This window comes from Marmota monax, unplaced genomic scaffold (assembly GCF_021218885.2).
Source record: "Marmota monax isolate L192 unplaced genomic scaffold, Marmota_monax_Labrador192_F-V1.1 WCK01_AAM20220418_F8-fsc00024, whole genome shotgun sequence".
In the NCBI taxonomy this organism is placed as follows: domain Eukaryota; kingdom Metazoa; phylum Chordata; class Mammalia; order Rodentia; family Sciuridae; genus Marmota; species Marmota monax.
The window spans coordinates 21,329,538-21,341,814 of record NW_026695224.1 but is presented as its reverse complement, the minus strand read 5'-3'; the positions used below and the strand labels follow the sequence as shown (position 1 = coordinate 21,341,814).

General features: G+C 33.5%; 1 protein-coding gene across 6 annotated transcripts in view; it reads right to left on the bottom strand.

Moving 5' to 3' along the window:
- The window catches only part of Nfat5 (nuclear factor of activated T cells 5), a 109,141-nt gene that overhangs the window by 57,580 nt on the left and 39,284 nt on the right, over positions 1-12,277 (bottom strand). For all 6 annotated transcript variants that reach the window (XM_046434988.2, XM_046434989.2, XM_046434990.2 and 3 more), the window contains one exon: positions 1,856-1,981. In XM_046434988.2, coding sequence (XP_046290944.1) covers positions 1,856-1,981 — 126 coding nt within the window. Of the gene's footprint in view, positions 1-1,855; positions 1,982-12,277 lie in introns of those variants that run through there.

Genomic DNA, 12,277 nt, shown 5'->3' with positions numbered 1-12,277 from the left:
GAATTTATTACTTCGGAATACTTCCTTTGCTCAAATCTCTTATTTTCATGATTTTTCAACTCAAAATTTCAATCTAACTTTATCTGAAGATAATTTTCTCAGCTATATTGGGGGGTGAGGGTAATATTTCATTAGTGACTTAAAATTAAGAACTTGTAATATTTACATATAGGATTTTTGAAATTTAGTTTGGTATTATTTAAAAAGAAGAGTTGTTCTTTTCCCAAACCTAGCTAACATTTTTTCAGTTTTTAAAAGGAACTGGATCTACTATAAACAGATGTTAAAAAGCACAGAAGAAACAGACTTTTAGTTCTATACAGATTCAACATGTCTTTAAAAAACAATCTCAAAAAATACAAAAGAAATCAGTTAGTCAATTTCTACATGTGGATTTAAAGTGAAATACTTTATAGAAATATTTTATTTCACATTTTATAATTTGATGTAATTTTTAAAACTAGATTTAAACTCATCAAAAACATTTAGAGCCATTTTATAACCCAGTGGATATAATGTGAACCAGGTCATTTTCTCAATTTGATTACTAAAAAGTTAACAAATTCACAATTAAATCCACAGAAACTGTTAGAAAATGTCTGGCAACACATGAACAGTGAGCAGGGCTGATAAGTTTCTTTATCATATTTAAAGTTTTCCTGCCCTCAATCAGGAAGGTGTCATACTGCACTATACAGTTTGGGAAACATTTAAACCACTACCTTCCACTTCACTGTTCTATTTTTGAAACAAAAAGAATTAACTGAAAACAATGGTCCGATGGACTTAAGATAAGAGGTATCATACCTATTAGGTAAGAAACCTCTAATTAGAAGGACAGATAAAACTTCAGATTATATAATTTTTTTCATTTTTCATATATACTTAGCAATGTATAAAATCCCAACTTAAAATTAGTTGGGCAAGCTAATATTATATCATTAATTAAGACTTTTTTTCTAGTTGCTTATCTGTCAATCTTTTATTGCAATTCAAAATAAAATTTGGAACCAATCTTACATAGTTATAAAGTGTATGATTTGAGAGCTGAGTAAAAATAAAACTTGAACAATTTCAAACATTACTTTCTATAAGCTTTCATTGATAGAAGAAATGTCTTTACATAAATATTATATTTATATTCAAATCTTTGATAATTTTAGATGAATTTAAAATAGAAAAACCACATATATTTTTTAATGTAGAGAAAGATTAAAGTAATGTGAACAAAAAAGGGACTTGAGAGGCTTGAGTCCGTTTTCAGAATCTATAAAATATTTTTCTCTTTAAGCAGGTGTTTAAAAATAATTGTTAAAAAGACAGCTGAGTAAGGTGGCCCAAACCTATTTTCTCAGTGACTTGGGAAGCTGAGTTATGAGGACCACAAGTTTAAGATCAGACTCAGCAATTTAGCAAGATCCTCGACAATTTAGTGAGACACCGTCTCAAAATAAAAAGTAAAAAGGGCTGGGAACACCAGCACAGTGGTAGAGCAACTCTGGGTTCAATCCCCAATATCACACACACAAAAAAAGGTTAAATAGAAATTCAAATATAATTTTCTATCCATAGCTTAGTATTTAATCTATTTATGTGAAGCCAACAAAAATTTTAAGCTAGTTCCCATATTTGAAAATAAGATCCATTTTAGAAGATGGTACTTATTATTTTCTAAAATAATAATTACATTAAGAAAATTATACTGAAAAAATTTAAGTTTAAAGGTATACACTTTAAAACCTCCTAAAACAAACCCTCAAATCACACTCTTTTTGATATGAACTTTGCCAGCACTGTTCATGTTGGCCAGATAATATCCTAGGTGTCTTTTAAGAAAGTAAAATGAAATGCATACCAGCAGCAACTACAGCTGGAGGAGGCGAGCCTGCCTCACCACCACTTGTCTGACTCATTGATGCTACAGATGTTTCACTAGATGGAGGTAACTGTAACTCCTTTGGGAGAAGATCATAGACAGATTCTGTGGAGAGAAATGAAAGGAGAAAGACAGTTTTAAAGAGTCATTTAACAACCTAATTACATGCGCATGAAATGAATATTATTTCTCTCACAAGAATGTTATTCACAAAAAAACAATACCATATCACATCTCTATAAAGAATTATTAGCATTTTTTTTTTCTTTTAGTATAATTTTCCATTCATTCTGCTTCCTGACTTTCTGGCTTTATTCCTTGGGTTCAAGAAAATCTCTAGAAAGTTATTAAATTTTTAAAGTAATTAAAACTAGACAGAGAAAATATGTTAAACAACCTAAGACTGTCCAATTATTCCTTTGTAATAGTACAAGTGTAACTTGCTATTCTTTACATAAGATGGAATATAGCATATATCAGTTTTAAATTGGCTTTTCTAATTAGTCCATTAGTCTGGATCTTTTACTCAACACCCATTAGCAAACAGTATTTTAATCCAACACCATCATAATTCATTTTTCATGTCTGAAAAAAAATAAAAAAGGAATGTCATGCCCAAGGAAATACTTCCTATTTTCTGAGGCATCTCTGACTCTGGAAAGGCACAGGTATGCAATGCTTTTAAATCAGGGAGCTTATAAATACCTATTTAAGATTATGATTATTTTTGTATCCCTGATTAAAGAGTACTCTATCTATAGAAAGTATTTGATAATAATTTAATTGTCCATAAAATTTGTATCTGCTACTTTAAAATTGTTTTCTTGGGGCTGGGGATGTGGCTCAAGTGGTAGCGTGCTTGCCTGGCATGCACGGGGCACTGGGTTCAATCCTCGGCACCACATAAAAAAAAAAATAAAAAATAAAGATGTTGTGTCCACCGAAACCTAAAAAATAAATATTAAAAAATTCTCTCTTTCTCTCTCTCTCGCTTAAAAAATTTGTTTTCTGATTATCATTATATATTTTTCAGCTTTTTATATGTTGTTATGTGGAAATAATTTTTAAGATATTGTCTAAAGGTACTAAAATCAAAGTTGGAAGGAACTTTTGAAAGAGCAGTTAGAAGCATATGCCTATTTTCAAAAGAACTAAGGCACAAAGGCCCAATATTCCAAGAAACCTAACACTCCATAATTAAAGATTATTATCTACATGAGTGACAAAAAAAAAGTTAGCATTACTAGACAGCTTATCCTTGATAACACTTTTAGTTAACTGATTACTAAATTCATAAATACTTTGGTCATCACAAATAAACACTAAAGGATGTACCCTAACTTTGATATGGATAGGGATAAGGAAAAAAGTCAAGAAGGGAAGCTAAAATAGAAGTTACATAGTTAAATGATTTTCATTTACAGTACAGAATAAACTTAAAAAACCCTATTACCTAACACTTGAAATGTTCATCTTCACAGCATCTAGAGATTCAGCATCTGTCTGACTGAATATAACATGCCTGGTTGCAACTTTTCAGCTTATTATATGTTGCTAAACACCTTAAGGAAATTATCTCTAGCTTTCAAATAATACAGGAGAAGGGGAGATAGAATCTAATTAAATGACATTATCAACAAATATTCATTTTAATATAGTTGTCTTTCTTACTTCTTGAAAACAAAAAGTTCTTTAGATATGCCAGGCATGGTATAGCATAGATATAATCCCAAATACTAGGGAGGTTGAGGCAGGAGGATTACAAATTAAAGCCAGCCTGGGCTATTTAGAGAGAGACTGTCTCAAAGTAAAAAAGGCAGTAGATATAGCTCAGTGCTATCACACCTGGCTATGGAATTTCCTCAGAGTACCACTGGGTTTATCCCCATGTCTCTGGGGACTGAACCCAGGGACACTTAATCACTTAACCACATCCGCAGCCCTTTTTATTTTTATCTTGAGACAAGGTCTTGTTAAATTGCTGAGGTTAGCCTTGAATTTGTAATCCTCCTGCCTCAGCCTTCAAAGTAGCTGGGATAACAGGCATGTGCCATCACACCTGGCTATGGAAATTTCTTTTAAATCTTCTTCCATCGATACCAAAATATTAAAGAAATATAAATTATGCTGTAAACACTATTTATTGTCTTGTGGTCCTAAATTCAAATAATCTCTACTAGTTAATGAAAAGAACTCCTGAACAAAAGAACACAGGTTCTTTAATTCTATGAAAATGACAGTCTTAAGTAAGCACTAGTCATTTCATGTTACATCACAATATCTATTTTTGCTATGTTATCTTTTAAATTAGTTTAGAAAGATAAGGGAACAATGAAGGTTTATAAAAAACAAAATATTTAGAAACAGAATGGGAAATCCATAATGGAAAGACAGCTTCTGAGAAAAGATTTCTTTTACAAAAGTCAGTAGTAAAATCAGTGGGGGGACATGGAGGGCGAAAAAATAAGATTTCTTTCTGGAGTGATAAAAATGTTCCAAATTAGATTACTCTGCAAATACACTAACAACTACTAAGTGTATTCCTTTAAATGGGTAAATTTAAAAAAAAAAAAAATTTTAGTTACAGATGGACACAATACCTTTATTTTATTTATAAGTTTTTATGTGGTGCTGAGGATCAAACCCAGTGCCTCATAGGTGCTAGGCAAGCCCTCTACCACTGAGCCATAACCCCAGCCCTATATGGGTAAACTTTTATATGTAAAGCATGAATCAATAAAGCTGGCTATTTTAACAAAAAGGGAGAGAAAGCACAAATGAGAATTACCTAAGAGCAAGCAGTTTCTGATAAACTTCATGGACATTTGTAAAAAGCAAAATTGTGAAAAAGGCCAGATTAAAAACCAATATGTCCTTTAAGGCTATTCTACTGAGGGCAAAGAAAATGCTGTAGGCAGAGTTATACTAAATTAAGTGATAAAAATCTCAAAAAGTTTTTAAACAAGATGAAGAAGTGTCAACTTAATAAAATAGATGAGTTTTAACAAACAGCACTCAAAAAGTAAAAGTTCAACCTGAGGGAGGTTGGTTATTATACTAACAACTTGAACAAGGATTTCAAACCTGGAAATGACAGAGGTTTAAGAAGGATATATTGTATATTTCATAATTCATCACAAATAATGATTAACTAAAGTACATACCCCTAACGGAATAAGGTAAAATTTAATGAAGATTATATAGCTGATCAATGGGGCTGAGGTTGTGGCTCAGTGGTAGAGTACTCGCCTAGCACGTGCAAGGCTCATGAAAATAAATAAATAAAATAAAGGTATATTTTTAAAAGTATTTATATATATAATGGCTGATCAAAAAGTTCACAGCAGCTGGACACAGTGGTGCATGTCTGTAATCCCAGTAACTCGGGAAGCTGAGACAGAAGAATCGAATATTCAAGTCCAGCCTGGGCAATTTATCAAGACCCTATCTCAAAATTAAAAATAAAAAGGACCCTATCTCAAAATTAAAAATAAAAAGGACTGAGGTTGTAGCTCAGTGATAGAGCACTTATTTAGCATGTGTGAGGCACTGGATTTGATTCTCAGCACTGCATATAAATAAATAAAATAAAGGTCCATCAACAACTAAAAAAATATTAAAAAAAAAAAGACTGGGGATACAGCTCAATGGTGAAGCACCCCTGAGGTTAAACCCCTAGTACCAAAAAAAAAAAAAAATTGCACAGCACTTATATGTGTTCATTTTCCCCTGCCATTTGTTAAATCTAGAAGTTCTTTTAATTTTGTTTTCTACGGGAAGTCTTTCATTAGCCTAACAATTGAGCTGGTTGTTTTCTTACATGTTTTTTTCTATTAATGTTGGTAATAATTTGTGTAATAATGTTTAAACAACTCATCTATGGTTCACTATGAATTTAAGTTGACCAAAATTCCAATGTAAGTACATTACTTAAGTATTAACATGGCAAAAATACATTTAATGCAATATAGTAACTCCATTAATATAAATTATTAATATAGGGTTTGAGAAAAGAAATTAAGCAGAAAAGGGTACAGATTCAGAATATCAAGAATTTGTCTTAGGGCTGGGGTCAAGGTTCAGTGCCTAGCATGTCTGAAGCACTGGGTTCGATTCTCAGCACCAAATTTAAATAAATGAATAAAATAAAGGTCCATCAACAACTTTAAAAAAAAAGAATTTGTCTTATATTGGTGCAACAGTGCTGAGCATAGGGCAACTGGAAGGAGGAATGAAGGAAATGAAACCACCATTCTCAAATATTAAGAACAAATTAATTCTTCCCAAGTGGAAAGGGTGGAAAGGCAACAATATAAAAATGGGTTGACATGGCTGGCTTGTTTGTTTGGTCATTCTGTAAACTCTAATTGATTCATTTATGTCACCAATTATTTCTGAATCAATTCAGTCTTTATTCTTCAACACCAGCAATGAGGGAGTGGACGAATTTCACTATAATACATCATGTTCAAAGTATACAGAAATTCTATCCTGAGGGCACAGGATAGTAAGAGAGAAAGAAAAAATTGATAAATTAATAGTTAAGCTTTTTTTTCAGTTGGGCATACTGTGACCACCTACATGCCATTCTCTGCTGCTTTATTCTGTTATTTCTTGTTCCAGGAAGATGTGAACCCCTGAAACACCCACACTTCCTCTCACTTTTTACTAAAATATATACTGTTTAAAAAATACAATAGAAGTAGAACTATTCATGAACAGGGCATGCCCTCTCTGAGGGCACAGCCTCAGAGAGCTGCTACAAAGCTTAAATAGGACAATTTTTGTTAAATTGTATACCACTAATGCTGCTGGTTCACATCTATACAGTGATTTTTTTTAAGTCATAATTGGACACAATACCTTTATTTTATTTATTTATTTTTATGTGGTGCTGAGAATTGAACCCAGGGCCTCGCTGTGCTAGGTGAGCCCTCTAACCACTGAGCCACAACCTCAGCCCTATACAGAGGGCTTACATATATTTATTTATATATATATATATATTTAAAAACATATATAAGGAAAAAAGCAGTATATAAGATGTTTGGTTAGGCCCGATGGATCATGCCTGTAATCCCAGCAACTTGAGAAGCTGAGGCAGAAAGATGAAAGTTTAAGGCCAGTGAGACCCAGTCTCAAAAATAAAAAAGTCTAGGAATGTAGCTCAGCGGTAAAGCAACAGTGGGTTCAATCCCCAGAACCACAGAAAAAAAGGGGGGGGGGGGCGGAATTTCTGTTCACTTATTCCAGGAAGAAGGAACCCTAAGATAACTGAGTTGCACCTGGGGTGTTAGTGTGAACTCATGATAGTATACAGGTATGTATATGTAGGCTGAGCATCACTAATCAAAAAATTCAAAATGCTCTGAAACTTGAAACTTTCCAGGTGCAAACATGAAGTTCAAAAAAGTTTTGGATTTTGAAATATTTTGAATTTTGGTTAAGGAGTCCCAATCAGTAAAGTCAATGTAAATATTCCAAAATCTGGGGGGAGAAAAAATTTTAAAATACTTCTGGTCCTAAGCATTTCAAATAAAGGATAGTCAACCCATATAGACAGAAAAATACAGACATAAATGTACATGTAATTTATGTAAACATATATTCCACAACTCTGTTCTCTGAAAGGGAGCAGCAGCAACCCAAAAGTATATTCATACAAAATTTTTATTTCTAAGTACTATTCTCCACTAAAAGAAATAAGAGGTTCTTAGAAAAATAGATATAAGGACTAAGACAGGGAAAGTCCAAGGAGCCTTAGAGAATTTGTTTTACAAAAGGTAAGGAAGTACTCAAAGAATCATGGGGTCATGTCATAGGACACTTCTGCTTGAAAGGGCTCAAACTGAACACACAGGACAAAATAAGCGTGTAAATAAGTAATAATAGTAACATTTAATCTACTGAAAATATAGACGTTCATGTTGAAATAAAACAATAAGTTAAAAAGTTCAATGAGAAACAAGATATTTATATAGTTTCACAGTGTAACTCCACTAAATATTTATTAATTGCGATGGAGAAAAAGGGATTCTTTAAAGTAGTGAAGACTAATCAAAGTAGGTATCATCAGCAATGACAAATCAAAATCATACACCACTTGATACAATAACATAAAAATACAACATCTCTGTGATTTTCTGCCAAAGATGCATAATTTGAATGTAATCAGGAGGAAGTCTGTCCAACTCAGACTTTCTATAAAAACAAAAGGATTATAATCTTAAAAAGTATCAAAATCATTGTTTTAGTTCATTTTCTGTTGACTTAATAGAATACATCAGTGAGATAAAAAGAGAAGAAATTTATTTCTTACTCTTCAAAATGCTAGGAAATTCAAAGTCAAGGGGCCATATCTTGTAAAGGGCTTCCTCTTGGTGAGAACTCCTTGCAGAGTCCCAAAGATGGATAAGCAAACCAGAGCAAGACTCCCAGGGATAGCTGCTTTTTTAACAAAATCATTCCCACCAAAATACATTAATCTATTTAAGAGAAGAGAACCCTCATGACCCAATCACCTCTAAAGGTTCTGTTAAAGTTTAGATACGAGGTGTCCCCCAAAAGCTCATGTGAGACAACACAACAAAGTTTACAGGTGAAATGATTGAGCTAGGAGAGACTTAACCAAATCAGTGCATTAATCCATTCTGAAAGGATTAACTGGGTGATAACTATAGACAAATACAATGTGGGTAGAGGAGTAGGTCATTGGTGGCTTCCCTTTGGAGTATATATTTTATCCCTGGTGAGTGGGCACTCTCTGCTTATTGATTGTCATGTCCTGAGCTGCTTTCCTTTACCCCACCCTTTTGCCATAATGTTCTATCTTACCTTGAACCCAGAACTAATGGAGTCAGCCATCTATGGACTGAGACTTCTGAAACCATGAGCCCCAAATAAACTTTTCCTCATCTAAAATTGTTCTTATCAGGCCTTTTGGTTAATGTGACCGAAAAGGTATCTAAAACATGTCCCATCTACAAATATCATCAATAAATGACATGGGGGATTCAGAACTCATGAATTCTGGGAGAACAAAAATTCAAATCACTGCCGACGCACCATCTACTCAGGAGGCTGAAGCAGGAGGATTACAAGTTTGAAGTAATTCTGGGCAACTCAGGAAGACACTGTCTCCTGGGGTTGTGGCTCAGGGGTAGAGCTCTTGCCTAGCATGTATGAGGCACTGGGTTTTTCTCAGCACCGCATATAAATAAATAAAATAAAGGTCCATCAACAATAATGAAAATATATATATATTTTTTTAAATATGCCTTTATTTTTAGGTGGTGATGAGGATCGAACCCGGGTCCCGCCCGTGCTAGGCGAGCGCTCTACCGCTGAGCCACAATCCCAGCCCCAATGAAAATATTTTTAAAAATTTAGCTGGGCATGGTGACTCATACATGAAATCTCAGCAATAGACTGGGATCACAAGCTCGAGGCCAGCTTCAATAACTTATCAAGACACTCAGCAACTAAGCAAGATCTTGCTCAAAACAAAAAATAAAAATGGCTAGGAACATAGTTCAGTGGTAGAGCTCTTCTGGGTTAAATTCCCAGTAACAAAAAATTAAAAAAGAAAAAAGAATCCATACTGTTCCTTCTCTTTCTTTTGCCATAACCACATATTTTGATAGGGAAAGGTAGCAGAATATTAGTTACAAAATATACCATGAGTTATCACTTGGTCATATTTATTAATTTGACATCTTATTTGCCACATTCATAGGCTCAATATTTCAGGCCATGCATTTCATTTTCACTATTACTTTCAACCTGACAAAACAGCAATTAAGCATCCAATTAAACTAGCTCTTACACTGAACTGGGGACATAAATTTAAAATAAAATCACTCTTAAGAAGACCACAAAATAAAAAATAAGCTGAACATGGTGGCACATGCCTGTAATTCCAGCAACTCCGGAGGCTGAGGCAGGAGAATCACACGTTCAATGCCAGTCTTAGCAACTAAGTTAGACCTTAAGCAACTTATTGAGACCCTGTCTCAAAATAAAAAGGGGGTAATGTGTCTCAGTGTTTAAGCACCCTGGGTTCAATCCCAGGTACCAAAAAAAAAAAAAAAAGACAACAGTGACAACCACAGACTAGAGAAAATAAAATCAAGCAAGTTTTAAATAATGCATAATGAGTTTCAAGTACAAGATGGGACACCTAAAGCTCAGGAAATAATGCCAAAAGTTAAGAAAGGAAATGGCATCAAATTAAAAAAAACTTGGAAAACAGCAAAAGAAACAATTAGAAATGTGAAGAGAGAACCTACAGAATGGAAGAGAATCTCTGCTAGGTACTCTTTGGACAGAGGATTAATATCTAGAATATATAAATAACTTAAAAAACTTAACACCAAAAAACCAAATAACCCAATTAATAAATGGGCAAATTAATTAAACAGACATTTCTCAAAAGAGGAAATACAAATGGCCAAAAATATATGAAAAATATTCAACACCATTAGCAATTAGGGAAATGCAAATCAAAACAACAGTGAAATTTCATCTCATACCAGTCAGACTGGCAGTCATCAAGAATAAAAACAACAGGGTTGGAGACATAACTCAGTTGGTTGAGTGCTTGTCTAGCAGGCATAAGGTCCTGGGTTCAATTCCCAACACTACCAATAAATAAATAAATAAATAATATAAACAACAATAAATCTGGAGGGGATGTGGAAAAAAAAGAAACATTACTGTTGGTGGAACTATAAATTAGTACAACTACTATGGAAATCAGTGTGGAAGTTCTTCAAAAGACTAGGCATGGAACCACCATATGACTCAGCTACACCATTCCTCAGTATTTATCCTAAATAATTAAAGTCATGGGGCTGGGGCTGAAGCTCAGCAGTAGCGCACTTGCCTGGCATGTGTGAGGCACTGGGTTCGATTCGCAGCATTGTGTATAAATAAATAAAATAAAGGTCTACCAACAACTAAAAAACATAAAGTCATCATACTAATACTTGTGTTTACCCATGTTTACAGCAGCATAATTCACAATAGCCAAACTATGGAACCTAGGTGTTCAACAACGGATGAATGGATAAAAGAAAATGTGGTTTATATACACAATGGAGGTATTTGTTTGTTTTAGTTGTAGATAGACACACTACCTTTGTTTATTTAGGTTTTTTGTTTTGTTTTGTTTTTTTAATGTGGTGCTGAGGATCGAACCTAGCGCCTCACGCATGCTAGGCAAGTACTCTACCACTGAGCCATAACCCCAGTCCCCACAATGGAGTCTTATTCAGCCATGAAAATGAACCAAATTGTATCATTTGTAGGAAAATGGATGGAACTTGAGACCATCATGTTAAACAAAATAAACCAGACTCAGAAGGTCAGGAATCATGTTTTAAATGTGGAAGGTAGAGAGACAAAAGGGAAAAAAAAGATGTGGTGGGATCTAGTAAAAATCAAAGGGATATCAGTATAGGAAGTGGGGCAGGGGCAAGTGTTGGAGAGTGATATTGGCCGAATTATATTGTTAGAGTGTGTGCATGTAGGAATATGTAATGAAAAAATCCCATCATGTACAACTATAATGCACCAATAAAAAATGTGGAACTAATTAATTAGAACAAATGTTTTAAAATATGGAAAGGGAGGGAAGTACAGGATATTAAATAAATACAGAAGAGAGAACATTTAAAATTATCTGTAGAGAATCAAACAGAACTCCACATATGATGTGATACCTTAGGTCAATTATGAACACCAAAATAGTTATTTAGCAGAAAGATTTCAGAAAAGAGAGAAGTTATAAAAACAAACCTAAACAAGAAGAGTATTTGTATTTCAGCTATTTCAGTTTTTCAAGTAATTCAGTTAACTCCCTATAACATGGGAATTATGAGGAGGAAAAGGAGATTAACCTACTAAAAGTAGGGAGAGGCCATGTTATGAAACACCTTGAGTATGATGCTAAGAATATAAAAATTTTATTCCACAATGCATATGGAGCCTGAGGATGTTAAGCAAAGAACTAATAAGCTCAGATTTATATAAATAAATATGCACAATAGTCATAGAGATGCAAATCAGTAAGGTTTTTATAACAACAAATAACAAATTTCTGAACCAAGGTAGTGGTAATAAGAACAGTGACAGAATATAAAGATGTTTAGGAAATAGGCAAATTGAACTGGATGACTGGTTGGAGAGCAAAACGAAAGAAAAAAAACGAATTCTAAGTAAGTCATAAGAATTCCACCTCAGGAAAATTGACAGAAGGTGAAGCCATTTCCCATGATAGAGAATACAAGAGGAAGAGTACATCAGGAAAGATGGTGAATTCAGTATTTTTAAAAATATTTATTTTTTAGTTGTATTTGGACACAATACAATACCTTTATTTTATTTATTTATTTTTATGTG